At 38.2% G+C, this 23,308-nt stretch overlaps 1 protein-coding gene across 8 annotated transcripts in view; it reads left to right on the top strand.

The window, feature by feature from the left end:
* LOC125325032 (activating transcription factor 7 interacting protein) overlaps nucleotides 1-23,308 on the top strand; it is an 88,569-nt gene that overhangs the window by 33,614 nt on the left and 31,647 nt on the right. For all 8 annotated transcript variants that reach the window (XM_048301707.1, XM_048301706.1, XM_048301705.1 and 5 more), the window contains 9 exons: nucleotides 9,349-10,400; nucleotides 13,334-13,420; nucleotides 15,453-15,598; nucleotides 16,738-16,875; nucleotides 17,998-18,063; nucleotides 18,593-18,666; nucleotides 19,188-19,276; nucleotides 20,583-21,221; nucleotides 22,701-22,768. In XM_048301707.1, coding sequence (XP_048157664.1) covers nucleotides 9,356-10,400; nucleotides 13,334-13,420; nucleotides 15,453-15,598; nucleotides 16,738-16,875; nucleotides 17,998-18,063; nucleotides 18,593-18,666; nucleotides 19,188-19,276; nucleotides 20,583-21,221; nucleotides 22,701-22,768 — 2,352 coding nt within the window. In that variant the 5' untranslated portion in view covers nucleotides 9,349-9,355. The remainder of the gene's footprint in view (nucleotides 1-9,348; nucleotides 10,401-13,333; nucleotides 13,421-15,452; nucleotides 15,599-16,737; nucleotides 16,876-17,997; nucleotides 18,064-18,592; nucleotides 18,667-19,187; nucleotides 19,277-20,582; nucleotides 21,222-22,700; nucleotides 22,769-23,308) is intronic.

Raw genomic sequence — 23,308 nt, 5'->3', positions numbered from 1 at the left:
AGGTTTTATTCACCACTTTCATTCTCTGGAACTCTCCATCTAGAACACATTACTCATGACAATTTGCTGCTTCACTTTCTTTGATTTGCCTTCGCTTCATTTTAAGTAGGCTTGCACATTTGACTACTGATGTTCATGATCAGTGAACTTCACTTCCTCCATCTAGCTCTTGTGCTTTGGCAGATGTTTCATGGTTGCGGCACTTTTGGCTAGTGCTGCGTGCCCGCCAGGAGCCCTTTGCTGGTGCTGTTCTAGACCCATGATGTTATGCAAACCCCATTGTGCACTATTGTTTAGATTGCAGCTTTTCCCTCTCCCCCCCCCCCCCCCCCCCCGTTTTCCCATGACCTTCCCTTTGTCTGCTGCCTGTCACTAGGCAGGATTCAGGCAGCTCCTTGCTGATTGGCTTATCATTTCAAGCAGCTCATGGGCTGCTTACCTGAGCACATGACCATAGGCTGATCCATACCAGCTAATACAGTCCTTTCTTGCTTTAGAGCTGCGGTCTCTTTAGAGAGTAAGAATAATAAAAAAATAAGTAGAGGGAAAACTTTTTAATTGGCTCAGAAAAGAGACCTTCCCATATTCCTAGCTGCGCTGACACATTTTGTGCCATTTAGCACACATTTCTTCAAGAGAAAAATTTAAGATTTTGGAGGGAGGTGTCTAATGATGTATTCATGTCTCACATGACTAAATAGGTATTCTTTTCAAGCTTAAAATGAAAAAGGAAGTTTCTGTATCTAAAGAAATGAACATAATGTGTCTGTTGGTCTGTCAAAATTATTGACTTAAATAAAATCAAAACAAAAAAATCAGCCCAAAGCCAACATGCAGGAGTTATTTTGTGCTGATGCACACAAAAGCCTTTCTTTGAAATAAAAGGTGCTCTTCCGTTGGCTTGGTGCCTGGGCCATTGGTTTTCTCCTTGTGACTTGGTCACATGATGAGTAAAAAAAGAAAACACCCAAGCATCAGATGAGGGAAGTGTTTAACAAATGAAACTTCAACTTTGTGTTAACTGTTAAGTATAAAAAGGGACTACCAAAATACATTCATTTAGAGTACTAGTAGCTTGATAATGTTTTATTTTGTGCAAGACTGAATTCATATAACTTGCTCTGTTGCTCTCTGAAGGGCTGCACCTTGCCCCTTTGAAAGACTGGAAACCAGTATTTATCAGATGGTGGCTGATTGGCTTACAGTGGTGTGACCAAGCCCGTCTGGACTGGTTACCAATTGATTTGATTCTCTTTCACTCAGCTCTCTCATGAGATCTGTTCTTTGGCTGCACTGTGCTCCCTTGTGGGTATGGCTGGAAACGCTCTTGAGACCGGTCTGTCCTGGTACAAGATATTTCGTTGTTAAAAGATGAACCAAAAACACTGGTTCATCTCATCTATGCTTACTATTTTGTCACAGTAGTTTTTATTGACTATTTTTTGGTAGCTTGGATCAAATATTCTTTGGTTGCAGATGACTGTGGGATTGAGTGGGAAAATATGCATGAGTTACTCACATAACCATTTAACAACAGAATTTTGAGAAGCCTGTATTTCCTACAGGTTCTCTCTTGAACTGTGTTATTGCTTTGTTTTTAACTAGATTTCAGATAATATCCTAAGATAAAAAGTAAACATAATTTTAAAATATACTAGCAATTTGAGTTTGTTCATCTAATTTTGGTTTTTTTAATAAAAAACTATAGATGCATCAATATAAAGGGATTCTAATGTTTGAATTTTTTGAGGGTACTTTTCCTGGCAAATGTAAAAAGAAGTGTCTTTTATTTTCTTTGTCTTACTCTATTGTTAAAAATATTACTGATAAACTGCTTAGATGACTAAGAAAATTAGGACAGAAAATATTAATTTATTTTAAGTTATATGGTTATTCAAGTGATGCACTTACAAATTTGATTTTAAGACATCTGTGAATGTTGCATTAATCTGTTGGTGTATTTTCTGGTCATAGGAAAAGTAAGATTGAGAATTTTGTAATATATTTTGTAAATTCTGGGTAATGCCTATAAAAGAAAACACTCCAGTCTGGGAGATCGAACTACTTGCCTATTGTAATTTTGATGCAGAGGCCCTATTCTCTGTGCTATCTCAGGACTCTCACTAGCGGGTCACCTCTTAGGAGTTCTTGGAATTTTTCGAGGTTAGCCAAGCCTGGATTTTTTTTTCCAAATTGACTTTACAAGATAAAAATCTGTAACAGCATGTGTGGTTATAGGGGTTTATATGCATGGAATGTGAGTATGATGATCAGCATTCTATTACATGACAGTCTGATACGTGCTTTTATAATGATGTGAAAAAGTGTGCCTTCCATTCTAAGTTCTTGGGAAGAAGGAAGGGATGTGCTTTCAAAAACTGCACTTGCACTTCTGAAACAGTAGAGATGTTTACATGCTTCTTGTACCTTCAGGTCTAAAATTCTTGCATTGAATGGTATTCTCTTCTGAAGGAATATGAAGAAAATGTATTTGGCATGTAGACAGCTCTGGTAAGGCATTAACAGCTCACCTGGAGTTCATAATTCATCTGACTGAAAATGGTAATGTGATGAGAACCTTTTTTCAAATCAAGTAAAGTGATGTTTCAGATCAGTGTTTCTATAGGTGCTCTATTTTGCTCCCACTAGTGGCAATGTAGTAGTAGATAATCCAGTTCAGAAAATCTGAATAGTTCAGAATGGCAAAAAAATTGTCATAATGGTATTGAGAGTCCATAAATAGACCTGATACAACTTTCTGTCAAGATTTGTTCATCTGCTCCTGAGATCAAGTAGTGAGTGAGTCAAAGTATTAAGTACTATCAGTAACTCAAAGCTGAGGATTCTAGATTGTGTGCAGAAAAGAACTGGGGAAAAGTGTAAGGGAAGCTCAGTGTTAAGTTAAAAGAAAATGCAAAAAATTGCTTTGTGCTTTGTCCCTGTTCTTGTCAGGTCATGTTAACTAAGTGTAAAAGAAGCCTTATAATTGTAATGTGTGGTACATCATGATTGTGGGGTTTGCAGTTTAATTCATATTGTACTTTAGAATATATATTCTTACCTTACAATGTAGAATGTTGTAGTTAGGATAAATGTTCAATAATTTACTTCACAAAACAATTGTTCCAAATAAACTAGGAAAGATCCAGCAGGCCAAAATGATAGGAGCTAGAGCATGTGACCTGTGATGAGATGCTCAGGGAGCCTGACAGCTTCAGTCTGCTGAAGAGAAGGCTAAAGGGCAGTCTTAGGACTGCCTAAATGAAACTTGTAGGTGAGATTGGCTACAAAATGGAGTGGAGTCAAATTGTTATTTAGAGGCTGTGGCACCTGTGTTCTGAATTTTGTGGCTTGGTTCATAGAACTGTAGAATCATTGAATATCCTGAGTTGTAAGGGACCCACAAGGATTGAGTCCAACTCCTCGCCTGGCACAGGACAACCCCAAGAATAACTCCACCTGCCCAAGAGGGTTGTCCAAATGCTCTTGAACTTGTGGTTACACGAAACTGTCATTGACCTGAGCTAGTGTTGGCAGTAATCTTGCTTTCTTTTACCAAAAAATTGTAAAATAGTTTATATGCCACCTGAAAAGAAAAAGTGCAGTTTATTAATTAATTTCTAATTTCTGTAAATGAAAATGGATTGGGGGTTGCTGCAAAATGAATCGTACTAAGTATTTAAAGTGCATCTTTTGTCTAATAGTTCTGCTGTGTCAGTGTTACAAACATTTGCTCATCTGATGCTTGTGGGGCAAAAAGTCATATAGAGGTAACTGCCTGATTATTTTCTCTTTTAATTCCTGTTAATATAATTTTTGCATGATTTGAGAAATTTAATAAAAGCTGTATGCTTGACAGGAGTAACTTATGATGGTTTGTAGCTTCAGAAGACCTAAATTTGTTAGCACCAGCGGATTCAAGATCTTAGTTGTTGAGTTACATTTAGGATATAAGAACTTCCTTAGCTGCTTTCTGTTTCTGAACATTATTATATATAATCCTTTAAACCTAGGCCATTAAGCAAGACCACTTGCAAGCCCACTGGGGAAGAATATATTTTAAAAAATCCCTATGGATTTGTTTTGTTTAATGGAAACAGATGAAATCAGATTTTGTTGTATTTCGGCAAAATCATTATAGCTTTCTAGGTAATGCTGGATTTAACTCCATGTATTACTTGATGAAATAAATTTTCTAACATCTTTCTTACATTTTTTATAAACGTTTTTATTTTTCTTAAAACTTGTGTGGGTGGATGGAATGAATATAACTGTGTTGAAGGCAAACTCACCAATTTTCCTTGAAAGAAGTTTTTCTACAAGGTGCTGCAATACTTTTAGTTTTTACAGCCACAAATAGTCTTAGTAAAATGTTATTGCAAACTGAATGAAAATGGTCTAAAAATCCAAGTTCATTTAACTATTGTATAGATATGGAGGATGAAAGTTTATTTTATTTATGCAGAAGAAAGTATCCTAATGATACATTGAGAAATTCTTTGAATCTAATGAAGTTTCCTTAAAAGTGACTTGATATAAAAATCTTGTCATTTACCCCAGTTCTTAATTCTGTTTGAAACTCATGAAATTAAATATTTTTAGAAAGATGGAAGAATTCTTGATCCATCAATTTACATTCATTTTTACCTGTGAGAGATGAGGCGATATTTTGCTGAAGCCAAAAGGTTATTAAGTTAATGAATGAAAGTTGTTGGTTATATGTGTTGTTGTTTGTGGTTTGGATTTGTTCTGGTTGATTTGTTGGGTGTTGCTGTGAGCTGGGAGAGGGGTGGGGTTGAAGACCTGACTGAAAAGGAGGTAGGATGAGAGGGGAGGAGACAGAAAAGTAGGCAGTCAGGAGAGAATGTAAATTCCTGAGTACCCAGCCAATGGGAAAGGGGACAGGGACCACACCGGGTGGGGAAAGGGTATAAAATGTAGCCATTTTGTTGGAGAGTGTGTGCATCCAGCTCTGGGAGGAGAGAGACAAATACTTGGCTCAGCTGAATCATTACTAATAAGCAGTTTTCTTTTGCTTTGATGACTTTGTCCCCATTTAATTGTATCTAAAAGTTAGTTGATTTTTTTAACAATCTGGGGACTCATCCGGGATCCTTGGCCTCTGATCCTTCGAAGTAGGACAACGGGAGGAGGGGAAGGTGCACCCTGCTGATTTCAGCAGCCCCAACCCATTGTCATGCCCTGTGAGGGCTGCAGGTGAGACCCGGACAGGGGACTCTCGAAGCAAAAAAGGGGAGAGGAAAGGTAGAGAGAGGGAAAAGTCAGAGAAAGAGCAGAGTTCACGTGCAGCAGCTGGTAACACCTGTGCACAGGGCCCAGGTAGGAAATTGGCTGTCGAGTATTACCTGGGCATCTGGGAGAAGCAGGACTGAGTGGGTGTGCTTGGTACGCAGAATTGCCTGTGAAGCAAGTGTGGAGTCCTTCTAACTGCGGTGCCGTTATCCTGCGAGGGGTGTGGCCAGTGAAGGGACAAAACGAGTGGCTTTGAGAGAAGGAAGTTCTGCAGGGAGTACTAGGAAATGGGCACCAGCTGCAGCAGGAAGGTCAGGAGGAGTGGAGAGGGATGTAAGTGCTCCACTCTGAGCATACATCTGGACAGTCCCTTAGGGGGAGGATGCTCAGGAACTGGGGACAAGAGGAACTGGCTTGTACCCAGGGGAAGGATCATGGAAAAATTATCTGGTGTTGTATGTTTGAATAGACGAAGGAACCTATTGGACCAGACCTATTGTACTGCCTGAGATATGGGTCATTGGACGAATGGGTATGTCAGGCACTAAATTTTTATGTAAACACAAAAGAACCTCAGAAGATAGAAGAAAGGAGGGACTGTGCTGCTTGCTGGAGAAAATATTCGTCCATATTTGTGACCAAGAGCTTAATGGAGCTTAAAGGGGAGAGAAGGAGGGAAAAATGGGACCCCTTAGACCACCTGCCCCCTCCCTATGTGCCTGACAGGGGGACCGAATGGTCTAAATTTAGAGGAAGAAGCAGCAGAGCAGCAAAGGGGCGATAATGGCAGGGGCTGATCCCCATAAAATGGCAGATGCACATGGTAGGGCTGGTCCCCCTAAAATAGCGGATCTGCGTGGTGGTGCTGGTCCCTACAAAATGGCGGGCCCATGTAGTGGGGCTGGTTTTACTGAAGCAATAAAATCTCAAAATAGGACAGACCAGCTGTCACAGAGGACAAGGACTACAGAGGTAGCACAATTAAAGATAGATGTCCAAAATTTCCCTTCCCATTTTCAAGTATCACCTCGGATGCTAACACAAATATGTCCATGTTTCCCCTGAGAGAGGTATCTGTGTGTGGAACACAAGAAGGGGTGGAGTTTGTTAATGTACTTTTAAACAGTGTTGAAGAAAGAGAATTTAAAAGGGAAATGAGTACTATATTAGAGGACCCCTTGGGGCTAGGAGAACAACTGGATCAATTCTTAGGCTCAACTATTGACATCTGGGAGGAAATGCAATTTGTTTTAGGAGCCCTGTTTACCCCAGAAGGAAGACAAATTATAAGAATTGCAGGAATAAAAATATGGGAGAGAAAAAATCCACTCGATGTTCAAGGGGAATACCTGGTGAACAGAAATTCCCCTAGTAAGACCTAATTGGGATCAGAATACAATTGAAGGAACAATATGTCCAATTATAGAAGATTGGCAATAAGGAGAATTAAAGAGGCAGCACGAAAAGGACAGAATTGTGAAAAGGCATTTGAAAATAAAGAACAGCAAGATGAACTGCCCATTGCCTGGTTACAAAGGCTCAGAAGAATATGCAGCAGTATTCTGTAATAGATCTTAAAAGTGTTGCAGGCAGAGAACTATTGAAAGTAAGTTTTGTTACTGTGGTGATGCGATACCTTTATTGTATTTTTATATAAGTTTTCTGTACCCCAATGGTTCATCCCTACCTTCCCTAGTCCTTATTCCCAGTTGGTTTGCCCCAGACCCAAGCCGCTCCCCCGGTGCTCCCTACATGGTTGTTCTCCTCCCCTTGTTCTAGCTCTTTCCCTATCAATCACCCAAACCCCTCCTGTTGTTCCCAATGGTTCAGTGTCCATCACCTGAAACCTCCCAGTTTACCCTTATATGGTCCTCGTCAATCCCCCGAGACCCTACCCCTCTAGATACCTCCCCCTTTGGAAATCCCCTAAACCTTGACGCCCCATTGGGGCATGTGATCCCTTTCCCTCCTCCCCTTGAGGCTATTGGCCCAAGGAAATGTCTATCCTCGTCCATATCCCTCCCTTAGATATTTCTATTGGTCCCCAGTTAAGCCATCCCCATTGTAACACCTCGCTTTATAAGAGGTTCCCTGGAGCTGCTCGAGGCTTGTCTCCTGTGAGTTGCCTCCAGTGGATTTGGATTATCCTGTGTGGCAGGCCTCCTTGCTACTTTTTATCCTCTCCCTCGTCCGGACTGCTGACAGCCACTGTGCCTGGAGCTTCAGCTCCCCTGGGCAGAGCTGAACTCCTGAGGAGCAGCTTTAAAGCCGAGAGCCTCCAGCTGCTCCCCACTCCTGTCGCATACCGCTGGAGCTAGCCTGGGCAGTGGTCAGTGGCAGTCATTGCAACATGTTACCAAAGCATGGCCAGACATAAAGAAAAAATTGGGAAAAATAGAGGATTGGAGTGATAAAGAATTAAGTGAATTGTTGAGGGAAGCTCAGAAAGTTTATGTTAGAAGGGATGATGAAAAACAGAAAAATAAGGCCAAGTTCATGGTGGCTACTGTAGACCAAGTACTGAAATGACGAACTGGGAATGAGGCTGGAAGAGGCAGAGGAGTGGCCAAGGGAAGCCTTCAGTATGATGTTAGGAGACCCCAGGGAGGAGGATGGGGGATGACCACCTCGCAGACAGGTCCCAAGAAATGTTTCTAGTGTGGAAAAGTGGGACGTTTTAAAAGAGAGTGCCCAGAACTACACAGAGAGGTTAAAACTTCCCAAATGATGGAATCAGGAGCTTATACACAAGATTGGGGGTGTCAGGGTCCTCTTTTTGGGGTCCAAATACCATGAAGAGCCCTTGAAAAATTTAAAAGTAGGACCCCAAGAAGAGGAATATGTGTTTATGGTTGATTCAGGAACTGAGAGATCAAGTTTAATTCAAATCCCCTGTGGGTGTGTGAAAGGGAGTGACCAAACTAGAATAATTGGAGTGAACAGGGAGGGATTTCATGCCCCCATAGAAGAACAAGTGAAAGTTTTAGGAAATGGTAAAGAAATAATACCTAGTTTTGTAATAATACCAGAGGTTGGCACCAGCTTATTAGGGAGAGATCTACAAGTGCAATTGGGGATTGGGGTGATTCCAAAGGAGGATAGAAGGGTGGTAAAACTATTTAAATTGACTATAGAAGATTAGAGGGAAATAAATCCAGTGGTATGGGTGGCTAAAGATAAGAGAGGTGGGCTGAATATCTCTCCCCTGGAAATAAAATTGAAGGAAGGGAGCCAACCCGTCCATGTGAAACGGTATCCTTTATCTCTGGAAGGAAGAAGGGGATTACAAAATATAATTGAAGAACTTTTAAAGGATGGATTGTTAGAACCCTGCATGTCCCCTTATAATACCCCTATTTTACTTATCAGGAAACCAGATGGGACATACAGACTTGTTCAAGATTTGAGGGAATTAAATAAACTTGTTCAAGTACACCACCCCGGTAGTCCCTAATCCATGTACTTTACTAAGCAAGATACCCCATAATTACGTGTGGTTCATTGTAATTGACTTGAAAGATGCATTTTGGACATGTCCACTAGCAAAAAACAGCAGAGATATATTTGCCTTTGAATGGGAAGACCCCACTACTGGGAGAAAGCAACAGTTATGATGGACCTCTTTACCACGGGAATTTACAGAATCTCCAGATTTGTTTCAGCAAATTCTAGAACAGGTGGTTGAAGAGTCCCTATGTAATGGTATCTGAAAATAAGTTCATTTCTAACATACCTTTCTATGAGAAGAGAGGCTGCTGGCTCTTACCTTAGTGTAATATCTATTTTTAATAGAATACTACGAGACAAGTGGTCTAAAATGTGTAGTCGGAATATTACTGCATGATATTTTAGTGTGATCTCTGTGAGCTTTGCAGAAATGTGTTTGTGCAGCATATAGAGAAACTTGGATTCACTTTTTGGGAGGTCAAATAAAATTTAAGTGTTGACAGGTGGGGTTTTTTTTTGTTTTGTCGGTAACATTTCAACTGGTTTACTTTAAAATGTACTAAACATTAGTCTTTCTTAGTAGCAGTGTAATATGACAGTGATAAATTTTTACCTTCACAGTTCTTTCTGAATTTTTTTTTTTTTAAGGGCTAAGATGGATAGCACAGAGGAACCTCAGAAAAAAGTCTTTAAAGCACGAAAAACAATGAGAGTAAGTGATCGGCAACAACTTGAAGCTGTCTATAAGGTTAAAGAGGAGCTGTTGAAGACAACTGAAGTGAAACTGTTAAATGGAAAACATGAGAATGGCGATTCTGATGTAAATTCCCTTTTAAGCAATACAGACTGTATGGAAGACAAGAAAGAAATTAATGGCATGGTTGAGTTGTGTGTTAACTCTGAGGAAAGAAGAACAGCTTCTGATGAAATTAGTGAGGCCAAAAGCCCTGAGAGTAGGGCAGGAAACATAGTCAATGACATAGAATCCAAACCTCTTATGCTGTCTTCAGAAAATGTTACTCCTGAGCAAGCTAAAGATACTGACACTGCAGTAAATCGCGAGGCTGAAAATGGAGTGATTGGTAGCAATAAAGATAACTTCCATGAAGAAAATAGTAGAAAAGATCATTTGGACCAAAGAAAGAATGATATACCATTGGAAGGTGAAAGTAAATCAGTCTGTAATATTAGTGAGTCTTCTGAAGCAAAGGGGGAAGTGAATGATTTAACTGTTAATTCCAGTTCATCTGGTGAGGAAAAGAGGACTGAAGAGGTAACTGTTGAAGAGGCTGTTGGAGAAGCAGCCATCTCTAGCAGTATGGAAGCTGACCAGGAAAAACAAGAAGGCAGTGCAGGACTTTCAGAAACCACTGTTCCGAAGACAATAGATGAGCCAGGTGAAACTATCTTGGACAATACTGACTGTATGGAAACAGATGAAATTATTCCAATTTTGGAAAAACTAGCCCCTGCTGAAGATGATCTGAGCTGTTTTTCTAAAAGTTCTCTGCTTCCAGTGGATGACACAGTCCCAGATTTAGAAGAGAAAATAGACAACTGTTTGGGTTCACCATCCAAACAGGAAAGCAATGAAAGTCTGCCAAAAGAGGCTTTCTTAGTGCTGTCTGATGAAGAGGATCCCTGTGATGAGAAGGAGGAACATGTTGAAGGAATACTACCAAACAAGCCAAGTCTTCCAGGTAAGAATTTTCTAAATTGCTAGTTTCCATTGAAATTTGGGATTTTGTTCATTTCTTAGTGACACGCTTGTGGCATGTTTCTAAATCAAAAAGACAGTCTTACCCACCAGTAATGTTATGTAGCCTTAGTTTTCAAGGCTGGTATTTGAGGCCCAGGAAAAAAAAGATATTAGCACCAAAAAATGGTCATCTTTGAGATTTGAGTTGTTTTGATTTCTTTGTTTAGGGTTTTGGTTTTGTGGGGTTTTTTGTTGTTTTCTTGTTGGTTTGATTTGGGGATTTTTTTCATACTCTGCAAATTTGGGTGCAAACTTGGGTGAGGTAGTGGGTGGAAAAAGAGGAAAGATGAGTAATTGTCAGAGAGGGAACAGAAAGATTTGTGAGAAGAGAAATGCATTCATTTACTGCTCTCAAGAGGAAGAAAGGATTTCAGCTTTCTTCAACATGCAAATAAATGATAAGGAAAATATGCGTGTAATCCAGATGTGCCACAACTCCTCTTTTACCTTTTTTCCCCCCCTGAAAGACAGTATTGGAAAAGTTTAATGAAAAATGCATGTCACTTATTGTTTTCATATCATGTAGCTTTCATTCATTTAACTCAGTGGTTTTTATCTAAGTTTTCTTCGATGACTATATCAACTGATTGATGCTTTTAAATGTTAAGTGTGGGATCTCTTCATGTAGTTAGCAGAACATTTTTCTAAATTAAACTGAATGAATGTCCTCTATAGTTTACTATTTCATACAGCTTTGTAAGTTTTTTTTCTTTTTGACAATGGGCAGTCATTGTTATACTATTGCACTTCTGAAAATAAAACAGATTAATAATTCACAGAAAAGTTGACACTGTTCTTTTATCTGTAATTAAGAAAGATGATGTTTCAAATTATCTTGGGGTTGGAGTTTTTTTGTTGGTTTTTCTTCCTCTCCCTCTTCTCCCTCCATCCCCTCCATTGTTTAGCTTTTATTAAATGATTACCATAATAACCCAAGTGTGTTTAAATATGATTGACTGGGTAGAAATTTCATAGCTTAAACAAGATTCAGATTTTTTTAGTCTCTGGGAAGTTAGTAACCACAGTTTCTTGAATCTTATTTTACTGATGGTGAGACTGGCATTCTGAGTCTTCAGTTTCTGAAACAGCTAGAGAAACAGAGATAAGACCCAGCTTTGCAGCCCTGTTTTAGACTCCTTCTTTCCTAATATTTACCTTTAAATTTAAGCTAGTTAAACAGAGATAAGGTAAGTTCCATTACCTGTTGTCAATGAGATTGAAAAAGTGATACCATTATTGTGCACTGTTGATACCATTGTGTGTTCCATTGTTCTGGAAGACTTAAAGTCTTCCAGAAACTATTGGAGGTGGGGAAAGCAGGGGGAAAGAAGGTTGTGTGTCAAAAATGTAGTGTGTTAGGAGTCTCTTTTATGAAACGAACATTACAAATAAATTGATTGTCTTTGTTCTCACTGCATTTTAAGCGTTCTCTCATAGAAGACATTAGGTTTACTTTTTTCATCCTTACACAATGAGAAAACACTCTGGGGTCACAGAGGAGTTTGCTATGGAGCAAAAAGACTGAAGTGAATATTAAATACTGGACTACAGTTTGCAGAAGTTTAAAATTAATATATCCAGCAATACTTTTTCAGATTTTTCACTTTGGTGACAAGACAAATTATTTTGACTAGTTGTTTTATTTATTGGCTAATAACAGTTTATGACTTTTACAGTTGTGTGGCAGTAACTGAGACCGTTCATGAAACGAAAATTGGTCATTGTGATGTTCTGTCCTTAACCAGCAACAAAGATAATAGCAGAGAGGTTGCATAGGGAGGAAACAGTTGTATGAGAAAACAGGTAGAGTTACCTTATAAAACTGTGGAGACCATACAGAGATCATTTCAAGATGCTGTGTTGGAGAAACAAGTGCAAACTGCTCAGTTAAGAAGTACGATTTCAAAAAGTTCAGATGAAAACCAGCATGGCTAAACAACAGTGAAAGAATGGTATCAGAAGACTTTATTCAAATGGACAGATTAATAGAATGTCTTTTCCAAATGGAATATGAAATATGATAGCTATGTGGTCATAGATTTTTGTAATGAAAGGTCATACATCAGAAAACCCTGGAGCTTTTTGTGTAAGCAAACAAGCACATGACAAGGAAGCACAGAAACACATAATGGAAGCTTGTTTCATACACATATGTATGAAACACGTAATGGAAGTTCGTGGAATATACAATAAAATTTTTCAGGAAGTGCTACCATTTTTATCTGTGTGTTTGGGGCTTCAGGTTTTTGTCTATTTAAGCATTTCCTAAACAGTATAATTTTAAATGACTAGTCCTAAATTGTGATACTTTGTATTACCAAGAAACTTCAAATTAAAATTCATATTTGCTAACCTAAGAAGAATCTAGGCCTTTTCTACCATTAAGATTATGGTTGAATTTGCCAATTGTAAATAGAGAAACATACTAGTATTTTGTTACTGAAATTTTTATATTTTTATATAAAATTTATATTTTATATATTAATTCTTATAGGGAGAATTTATACTCTCTCCCTAAGTGGAAAAATAAGCTAAAATAATTTGTTGAGAACTTTAGCTACATTAAAAATACATCATTTTGTTTCAGAGGTAACTGAAACATGTTACCCTCGTAATTACAGTTCAATTATTCTGATTTAAATGCTAAGCAAATTCAGAAGTGAGTCTTAATGTGTTGCATGATAGTTCAAATTTTCGTTTTCAGGGTATCCCCTTATTTCTTTCATATCTGCATTCCCTTTTGTCATACTTATGTCTCTTGCCCTCCCTGACATGTTTTTTCATAAGTTTTCTAAATTCATTAGTCAAAATAGGACTGTTACGAGACTTTTGTAGGTCTGAGTGTCACATGGATTTTTTTTCTTCTGTTTATAGAAGAGGTGGAGGGGGAGAGAAGAAAGGAGTGTGAAGATAAAGAAGGAGAAGAGGCCCACAAAGAAGAGGAGAAACAAATAGAGAAAAGTATGTAATGTTAAAACCATTATGTTTCACTGGGTGGTATGTTAGAAGCACAGAATCATTAGGTTTGGAAGGGACCTTTGATGATTATGTAGTCCAATGCCACTGTTAAAAACCAGGTCAACTAGAGACCAGTTTGCTCAGAACCATGTCTTGACAAGTTTTGAGTATTTCCACAGATGAAGATTCCACAAATTTCCAGTTTTGTGATTGCAGTGTTTGACCACCCTCACAGTAAAAAAGTTTTTATATGTTTGAGTGGAAATGCCTGTATTTCAATTTACATCCATTTCTCTTGTCCTGTCAGTGCTACTCACTAAGAGTCTTGCTCTATCTGTTCGTTCTCTACCTGTCTGGGTAATTTACACACATGATAAAATCTCCCCTAATGGCCTTCTCCAGTTGAACAATTCCAGCTCTTGATGAATCATGCAGTCTCTAAAACATCTTGGTGACTCTACTCTGTACTCTCTCCAGTATGCTCACATATTTTTTGTATTTAGAAACCCAGAACTGGTCAAAAGACTCAAGGTTCAGGCTCACATTCCCTGGTTAGAGGGGAGTAAGTACCTCCCTCAGCTTGCTGTCAGTACTCATTCTCAGGCAACCAAAAATGTTGTTGGCCTTCTTTGCCAACAGGGCACATTGATGGCCCATGTTCAACTTCATGTACATGAAGGCCACCAGGGCTTTTTCTGCAAAGCTGTTTTCCAGCCAGTGAGTTCCCAGCCTGTACTAGTACATGGTTTTATTGCTACCCAAGTGTAGTACTTGGGCATTTCCTTTTTTTGTACTTCATGAGGTTCTTGTTTGCCCATTTCTCCAATTTGTCAGTGTGACCCCAAATGGCAGCATAACCGCTTAGGAGTGTACAGGTCGCTCCTTCCAGTTTTGTATCACCTGCAAGTTGCTGCCTGTATCATCTTACCCCATTATCTAGGTCATGAATGAAGATGTAGTGTTGGTACCATTAGCATCTGCTGGTGTACATTACTGAGCTCCAGCTGGACAATGTGTCAATAGTCACAGCTCCTGGAGCCCAACAGTTGAGCCTGTCCAATTATCTAGGCCATACATCAGGACTTAGGGATGTTTTGGGTGTCAGAAGCTTTACTAAAGATGCTCTTCTCTCATCCACCAAGACAGTGGTCTCACTGTAGAAGGCTATCAGGCTGATGATGCATGATTTCCCCTTGATAAATCCATTCTACTCCCCATCACCACCTTCTTAATAGGCTTGGAGTGGATTTCTATCCAGACTTACTTGCTCCATCACGTTCCCAGGGATTGAGGTAAGGCTGATAATCCTGTAGTTCCCTGGGTCCTTGTTAAATAATCTGAGGATTATTTAAAAGCAGATGTCCCTTTTGTCCTCAAGACCCTGCTGGACACATTGCCAGAAGCTGGAGGAGTGAATGAGGTCTCTGGTTTTTTTGTGCTTCATGACTGTGATGAAAATCACTTTTATAATCTAGTTCTGTTTTGAGCCTGTTCTTTTGTTAGATTTTTACTTTCCTTCTTACCCAAGAAGTAAGAAAAAAGTTTGAATGTTTTTTCAGTCAGGTGTTGGAGGTACAAGTTAAAACTTCATTGCAGGTAAATACAGTTAATTGTTGGCACAGTTAAATGAGATGTAGTTTTATTTGGCTGGAATTCTAAGAAGCGGATTTGTTTTTCAGAAGAAGGTTTTGGTTTGCTTCTCAGAAGCCATGTTTCATTATAGGATGGTGCTGATAGGAGCAGGAAGAACTGGAGGGAAGTTCCAGAGAGGGCAATGGCGGTAGTAGAACCATTTTGCATTTGGGGAAATCATAGGGTGAATCACAAAGCAGAACTCACTGATAGGGCAGTAATGTACAGATACAAAAGGACAGGTTTTGTCCTGTGATGTCATCAAGCATGTTTTTCCAAAGGCATTCTTACTGGTTTAGAATGAAAAAGCTTAAACTGAGAACAACTTCATAGTAATCATGGCATTCTGAAGATACCTGTTTTTTAAGGAGCTCCTCATGAGCAGTTGTATCTATTGTTCCAGGTGAAGCATCAAAGAGAAAGCGTTCCAAATCTGACGACATGGACAATGTTCATTCTAAACATCGTCGGTACATGGGAGAAGATTATGAAGCAGAACTCCAAGTAAAAATTACAGCCAGAAAGGATGTTGACCAAAAATTACAAAAGGTAGAAGAGAGGTGCAGAGCAAAGAACATAGACACACACCTGTCACTTGGGGGTTACCATCTTTGAATTATCTGTCCTTCCCCACACACTCTGTGTCCCCAGACACTTTCTCTTTTTTGTAGTTGAATATTGGATGTAATTCAAATAACAAAGGTGCTTAATTCATATAAAGTACTGCGCAGCCCTCCTTTAAGAAGAGACCAAATACCATTTGAAAACGATGCTGCAGGAGTTATATTTTAAATGTATAAAATACCTGAAGTCTCATGTGACTCTAGACTGAAAATGAGTTATTTCACCATGGTGAAGTTTATACGTGATGCACTTCATTGTGTGCCTAGATTAAAAGAAAGGCTGTTTCCAAACAAGAGTATAATCAACATGGCATTTTGCAGATTTTTGTAGAGCTGTTAATAGCCTGACTGCACGATTGCTGTATACGGAACCTATGGTCTGGAAGAAAAGAAAATCGTGCTGTTCTTCCATTAGTTAATTAGCATATGTTGTAACTTCATTAATTTAGGATGGGAAAAACTAAACCACATTTGTAGCTTATTTATTTTTGTTTCTTAAGAAAACATTTTGCACTGCAATAGGTATAGAAGGGAGCAAAACATGAAATAATAACTTTATCAAGTAAACTTTGTGAAAACCAGTCTTCTTTTATTTTTAGCTTCTGCAAGAAAGGCAACAGTGCATTTTTGCTAGGGGAAAATACATCTCAGAAAAAAGTTTTTGTTGAATGTCCTTAGTTTCTATTCTTTGAATGCCAATGTCCCTCTCAGAAATAGAAAAGAAGAGCAATTAATTTGTGTAAACACTGCAGTTTAAGAAAATATCTTCTGTTGTTAAGGTTCTTTTTATATATAGCAAGGTTTTATACACTTATCATACTGCAGGGAAATGAATTTGTTGAATTAATGGCAAACCATTTGTATTTTCCAAAATTATGTCACACTTAGCTGTGCATCCACATGCTTATTGCTGACTGTAGATTTATTTGATTGACAGGGCACAAGAGTTGTCATTGTTCTATTTATAGCAGGATATTTAAGAGTTGGTAATATTTTTATAGATGGTCTCCCAAATTTTGGGATTGCATTGTTGGGGTTTTTTTTTTTAATATAACAATTTTGCAGATTATCCAGAGACTTTTAGAAGAAAAGCTTACCGCTTTGCAGTGTGCAGTATTTGACAAGACTCTGGCAGACTTGAAAACTCGAATGGAGAAAGTAGAATGCAACAAGAGGCATAAAACAGTGCTTACTGAAATGCAGGTGAGTGTTTGTGTGTTCAGCTGCATACTAGGGTCGAATTCAAAAATAACTTCCTCAATATTTAGTAGTAAGGTTCCTATAGTTGCCAGTAGGGAAACCATTTTGACTCCGCAAGGGGAGGAGGCGCTCGGGGGAGCAGCAAACACTAATGTTCTTTTTGAATTGTAAAACTGTGTTTTCCTACTCAGAAGGAGGGAAGCAACCAATTAATCATACAGAAACCCCAAAGTGGATCTTCCTTTTGGCGAACTGATTCATTAGCTGTTAGTGGACTGTTTTTCCACTCTTCTGTTCCACTTAGACATTTTTCCAAAAAATGCTAAATATGAAAATATCTATGGTCTTTATGAAGCTGGAAATTTGCTTAAAAATGGGAACATGTAGAAAGGAGAGGACAGTAGCACTGGACTTTGAATATTCTGCATCACATGTTGTTTCCCCAGAAAATAAATAGTTGATGTGTTCTAGCAAGGAAGCAAATAGCTAGTGTTGAATGCAGCATGCTTTCCTGCATTCTTTATAGAACATTTGTACATAGTGGTAACATGAGGAACATCACAAAATTCAAAGAATTTTGTACTGACAAAACAATTAAAAGCTTATGTCATAACAAATTCAAACAATAAGGCCATTTTACTTTTTGCATTAAAAGAAATACACAGTTTGCCAGATGTGTTGCCAAGATACAACTCTTTCCTCTTGTTGCCAAGACATTTTATGTAGACTTTTTAAGTGCTTTCTAAGATGCTTTCAATATACTTGTTTACCAGTATCTTTAGCCATCAACTAGAGTGTCAAATTAATAACATCATATAAGGCTTTCATTGATGTAGTTTTGTGTGAACATGCAAGATGGATTCAGTTTGTGCAGTTGTGAATAGGAAGGAAAATAATTTAACTTGTCTCTAACATACCTCGATTGTGATGCATACATTTGTCCTTCTGCTATAATATAGTTGAAAATAATATATGGTTGTACTGTATTTCAAGGAAGAATAATTTCCCTGATATGAAAACAGCATTTGATGTCTTAGTTATATGTCTTTCAGTTTGTAAAATTTCTGTGATGGTTCTTAGGGGAATATTTATGGTTTTGTTTGTTTTCATCTTCTTCCTGTTTAGGCTAAAATTGCGAGATTGACAAAGCGGGTTGGAGCAGCCAAGGAGGACTTGAAGAAGAGACAGGAAGTAAGAACTAGATCTGTTGGGGTTTGGGTTTTTTTCCTGAGTTAGCCTAAGCCTTGTATTGGAAAATAAAGAAAATTTATATGCAGAAAGATGTGACTTGTTTATTCAATGGCATTAACAAACCAGGCTTGTCTGGTTTGGTTAAAGAAGTCTTAACATCTGTTATGTAATTCTGATTTGTAGAGAAGCTTCTTTAGCCATTATTAGTGTGAAAACACCTTAAACTGTATGTAACTGAGTCTAATTTACTTCAGTAGGAAGAGTACAGTGTAAATAAAACTGAATTCCACTACCTTGATTCTGAGGGGGGAGAGGAGGAAGAGGAGAGAGAGGCTGTAGGAGAGTCGGAGGCAGTAGGACCAAGGAGATTTTGGATAGTTGTAAAATATGTCAAATTCTTCTGCAATGTTGGCTTCAGAAAATGAATCTCTCACACAGCAGTGAATGGATATGAAATAGAATGAAAGCATAAGTTTGCAAGCTGACTTAGAGTTGTTTTGTTATGGCCTCTCTCTCTCATTCTGTGTAGAACGTGGCAAATGCCCCTGCATCTCCAGGGAAAGCAGCAGCCGACACTGCAAACGTAAACAACGCCACGTATCGGTAAGCAAAGCACACCACTGTGACCGTGTTAAAATTTGCAATAGGACACTTCAGATACCTAATGTCATTGATAATTTCTGCAGTTCCTTTTTTTTAAATTAAAGTGTTCTTCCTTTTCCTTCATTGCTCTTCACTCATAAAATTTCATTTGCTTTCACAGAAGTCATAAATTGACAGAATCGAATCCATGCTTGGGTAAATTTAGAGGTTGTTTAGCATCAGTTTCAGTGTTTAAAAAATTATGGATAAAAGTGGAAGTTTAATTTCAAGACCATGAAAATTCTCATGGTCCAAGGCAAACTTGGTGTAAGCACTTGAAAATTCATAAATAATTCCATGCTTTTCTTTAGTGGGGGAATACCCAAAGTTAATTTCCTGAGAAGCAAAAAATGGGTTTAGAAAAGAAAATCTCAAAGAAAAGAACAGCTGTAAAATTAGGGATTTTTTCACCATTGTACTGTTCATAAATTGACCTTTTGTGGCTTAGCGAGAGAAATGCCAACTGAAACTTCATTCCTTAGAAATGCTGGCACAGTGAGGCAAATGCTGGAGTCAAAGAGGAATGTAGGAGAGAGCACACCAGCAACTTTTCAAGCCCCTGTGAATCCAGGTAAGAAACTCCCTATGGACTATGAACACATTTCTTAAGAGTTTTATTACTTTCCAGTGAAGAAGTAACTAACTAAACAGAGCAAAACCGATTTTATTCCTCTTTTCTGACATGAAAAATCATTATTTTTAGCTCTCTGGCACATTCCCAGTTTGTATTTGTGTAGTGTGCTTACCAGGTATGGGAAAAAATGTGTTGATTTGGCCAAGCAGAACTTGTGGTAAATTAGATGCTTCAGGAGACTGCATACTGAGTATGGCAGGAAAACTGGCTGCCAAGAACTGAAACACATGGCTCGGGCCCCCTATTGTACTTGATCATAATAGAATGCTGATGATATCCTTCCTTCTACCTAATGACTGCAGAAATTGAGTGGGAAACTAAAGAGCAATTATAAACCCTGTTTCTTAAAGGAGTCATGTTGAAAAATGGAATTTCTAGATTAAAATTTTATAAGGAATATAGATTCAAACTCCCCATTAATTATATTCATTATAGTCTCACTGTCCTTGGTTGTAAAAATAGTTTGTTTAATATTGAATGCTGGATCTTTCCCACAGGATTATCTCATAATTTGCATGTAGTGGCTTTCAGTAGTGTATTTTGCTCCTGATCTCTAGAATTAATCCTGAAATTTTGTTGCATAAAAGTAAATATGTTCTCTGACACATTAATATTTGGTTTTGGTAGAACCCTCTGGATACAAGGTCCTACCTAAACAAGGCAAGTTAGTCATAACTGGCATAGTTCTTCTTTTCTTGTGTTTTGTGAAGCACCAGTTGCTCTGCCATTTGTGTAATGGGTGTTTAAAATGCTATATTTTGTGTTTTCAGCAGTTAAATCCTGGGGCTTTCTTCAAGCCTGTGTCATAATTCTTTATATATCTTTTTTTCTGGTATTTCTTATAAACAGAAATGCAGTATTGACTGTATCTTTAACCAGGCCATTGAATATCAGTGTTCAACAGAAAAATTCTATCTATAGCATTTATTTGCAAAAAAAAAAAAGTAATTATACACCACCTTTTTCGTGGAATCATAGAATGATTTGGGTTGGAAGGGACCTCTAAAGATCATCTATTCCAACCCTACTGCCATGGGCCAGGATCTCTTTCACAAGATTATGTTGCTCAAAGCCCTGTCCATCCTGACTTTGACACTTAAAATGATGGGGCATTCACAGCCTCTCTGGACAACCAGTTCTAGTGACTCACTGCCCTCATCATAAATTGCTTCCAGTTGTGTTGCAGTGAAACTTCCCACTTGATTCAAGTGCTTAATTTTTTTATTTATTTTTTTGTGTGTAGTGCCTGCTTCCAGTCTTGCTGCTTCTCCAGCAGTTGTCAGTGGACATCCTAAGCTTCAGACTCCAGTGTCCTCCACCAGCTCTTTGACAACAACAGTGCTTCCCACAGCTAACACGGCTACGGTTGTAGGCACTAACCAAGTGCCCACTGGCAGCACTCAGTCAGTGGCTGTCTCATTGCAGTCTTTGCCCGTAATCCTGCATGTACCTGTTGCGGTGTCATCCCAGACTCAGCTCCTGCAAGGCCACACAGGGACTTTGGTCTCTAACCAGCAGTCAGGCAACGTTGAATTTATATCTGTACAAAACTCATCTACAGTTGGTAGCCTTACCAAAACTACAGTGTCTTTGGCATCAACTAACACAACTAAACCAAATAACATCCCACATGTGCCCAGTCCTGGTATTCAGAGGAACTCTACAGTCAGTGCTGGGTCAATAGGCACAACGTTGGCAGTACAGGCTGTTCCTACTACACATCCTGTTGCCCAGACCACAAGGACTTCTTTGCCCACAGTGGGTACTCCAGGACTTTATAATGCGACCGCCAGTCGAGCGCCCCTACAGATGAAGCTTCCCCTCTCTGCATTTAGTAGTACAGCTCCTACTGAACCACCCACTGTTGCAGCACCCAAGATTGGTAAGTTATGCTTGAATGTTGACACTGGGAAAGGAAGATAGTGGTCAGAGGGAAACACAAAACGGCACTCTGTGGAAAATTGTTTGTTAATGTGTTTTACAGAAATGGTTCTTCTAGGTTACATTTCTGCTGAAATTTTCAAGATCAAAATCATCTCTATGACAGATCTGTTTCAGATGTTGTAAGCTTTGTTGTATTTGGAATTTGATTTATATAATTCCTAGCATGAAGTCAGAAACGCCTATTCTACCATTAAGAACTTGGTATTTATTTTTAATACAGCCTCTCAGAATAATATGAACTGCCTTTCTAAGCAAAGGCATACTGAAAGTATAATAGTAACTTAATTTTCACAACACTTAAAAATAAACAGAACAGGAGAAAAAAACAACTGAACACTAGTTCCAAAGGACTACACTTAGAGTATTTAAATAAAGTCTCTAAATACAATAAATGTTCGAATAACAATATTTAGATTAATTATTTTAAAATACTTCTTTTCAATGGCCATGCCCTGATGGTTCTCTGCACTTTTGATTTTACATACCTTGAATTTTTTTTTCTAAGAGGTCTTCAAGATTTGTAAGTGAGTTGGAGTTACAGCAAGTTCCTCATTGGCACAGTATAATGTTAGAAGGAACTCAAGCAGAGCTTGACATCAGAAGTAGTTTCATTTCATTTTCCTGTATCTACATTACCTGTGCTGAAATATGTGCTCCCTAGAGTTAGACATTTATGTTTTGTATTGATTCTTAGCTCTAAAGTAAATGGAAGTGATTTAAGACATCATAAAAAGGGTTGTGACTGATGAGAGACAGTGACAAATGGGAGGACCTATGTGTCCAAAGAATGTCTCATTTTATGCAGTTCCCATAGACTAACTTTATACCCCAGTAGTTTTCCCACCAGAATTAAAACACTGATTTGGGCCAACACTGTTGCGAATAAGCTCTGGTTAAAATGAAAAGGAATGAGAACAGAATTTGGATTTATATATTTACATCAAATATTAAAGCAACTTCTTCTTAAATTGCTAGTTTAATGTTTGGCTGAGCTAATAAAGGTAGTCAGTCTCCCTGTCTCAGTTATGTATTTTGCAGTCTGTTTAACCATCCATTTTTCAGTCAGGTTTTTTTTGTACAAAAATATTTACTAATTTTATTAATTTTCAGTTTAACAGCTTATATTTTTGCATACAGAGGGAGGAGAGGTTGGAGTTATACTTTGTCCTCAGGCAAGGAAATTGTTCATAAAACACTTTTAATACACTGCCAAACTTAGAAGGAAGGGAGCACATTAATCAGACCTGAATACTTGTAATTGAAAATTGGGGCTAAATGTAAAATATGTTATTATTTTGCATACATACTGAATGTTTAGTATCAAATAATTTTGAATATTGCCTTCAAATTTGTCTAGTGGGTAGCAATAATTAGTACTGATCAGATACTGCAAATGAACAATTTCTTGACCCCTCAGAAAACCAGACAAGCAGGCCACCAACAGATACTTCGGCAAACAAGCGACCTGCTGAGGGAACAACACAGGTAGGCTGTTGATTGTTTCTATATAAAATTCTAAAGTTACAATCCACAGGAGAAAAGTTCTTTACCTTTATTGCTTATAATGAAACAATTTTAGTTTCTTTTGTGTCATCCTTTCTAGTTTCTCTCAGTTTATATTTTTCTTCTTCTGATTCACTCTTATTTGGAGCATGAGCTTCTGATAATTTTTTCAGAAGTTTTCTGATGGGGTTTTTGTAGGTAGACGAGTTGGTAAATCAGGAGCAGACTAAAACTTGTCTGATACAACAGAGCAAGCATACAAAGAAAAGACTCCCCAATCTTTGTCTGAATGGCTTGAACTTAAAGTTACAAATATTTTATAAATTATTGCAGTGCTCTCATTTCCATACTAATTCAGAACTTAAAATTGGAATTCTAATGTTTGGTTGTCATATATCATGGGAGGGGAAAAAAAAAAAAGGAAAAGAAACCTTCTTCAGGAATAGCTACTTCATAATAAAGGATAACTTGCAGTACTTCTGGATTCCTTGTCTAAAATTTGTTGAACTTGCTTTGAAATTT

Source organism: Corvus hawaiiensis, chromosome 4, assembly GCF_020740725.1.
Source record: "Corvus hawaiiensis isolate bCorHaw1 chromosome 4, bCorHaw1.pri.cur, whole genome shotgun sequence".
In the NCBI taxonomy this organism is placed as follows: Eukaryota; Metazoa; Chordata; class Aves; order Passeriformes; family Corvidae; genus Corvus; species Corvus hawaiiensis.
This window is presented reverse-complemented; position numbering and strand designations above follow the sequence as displayed.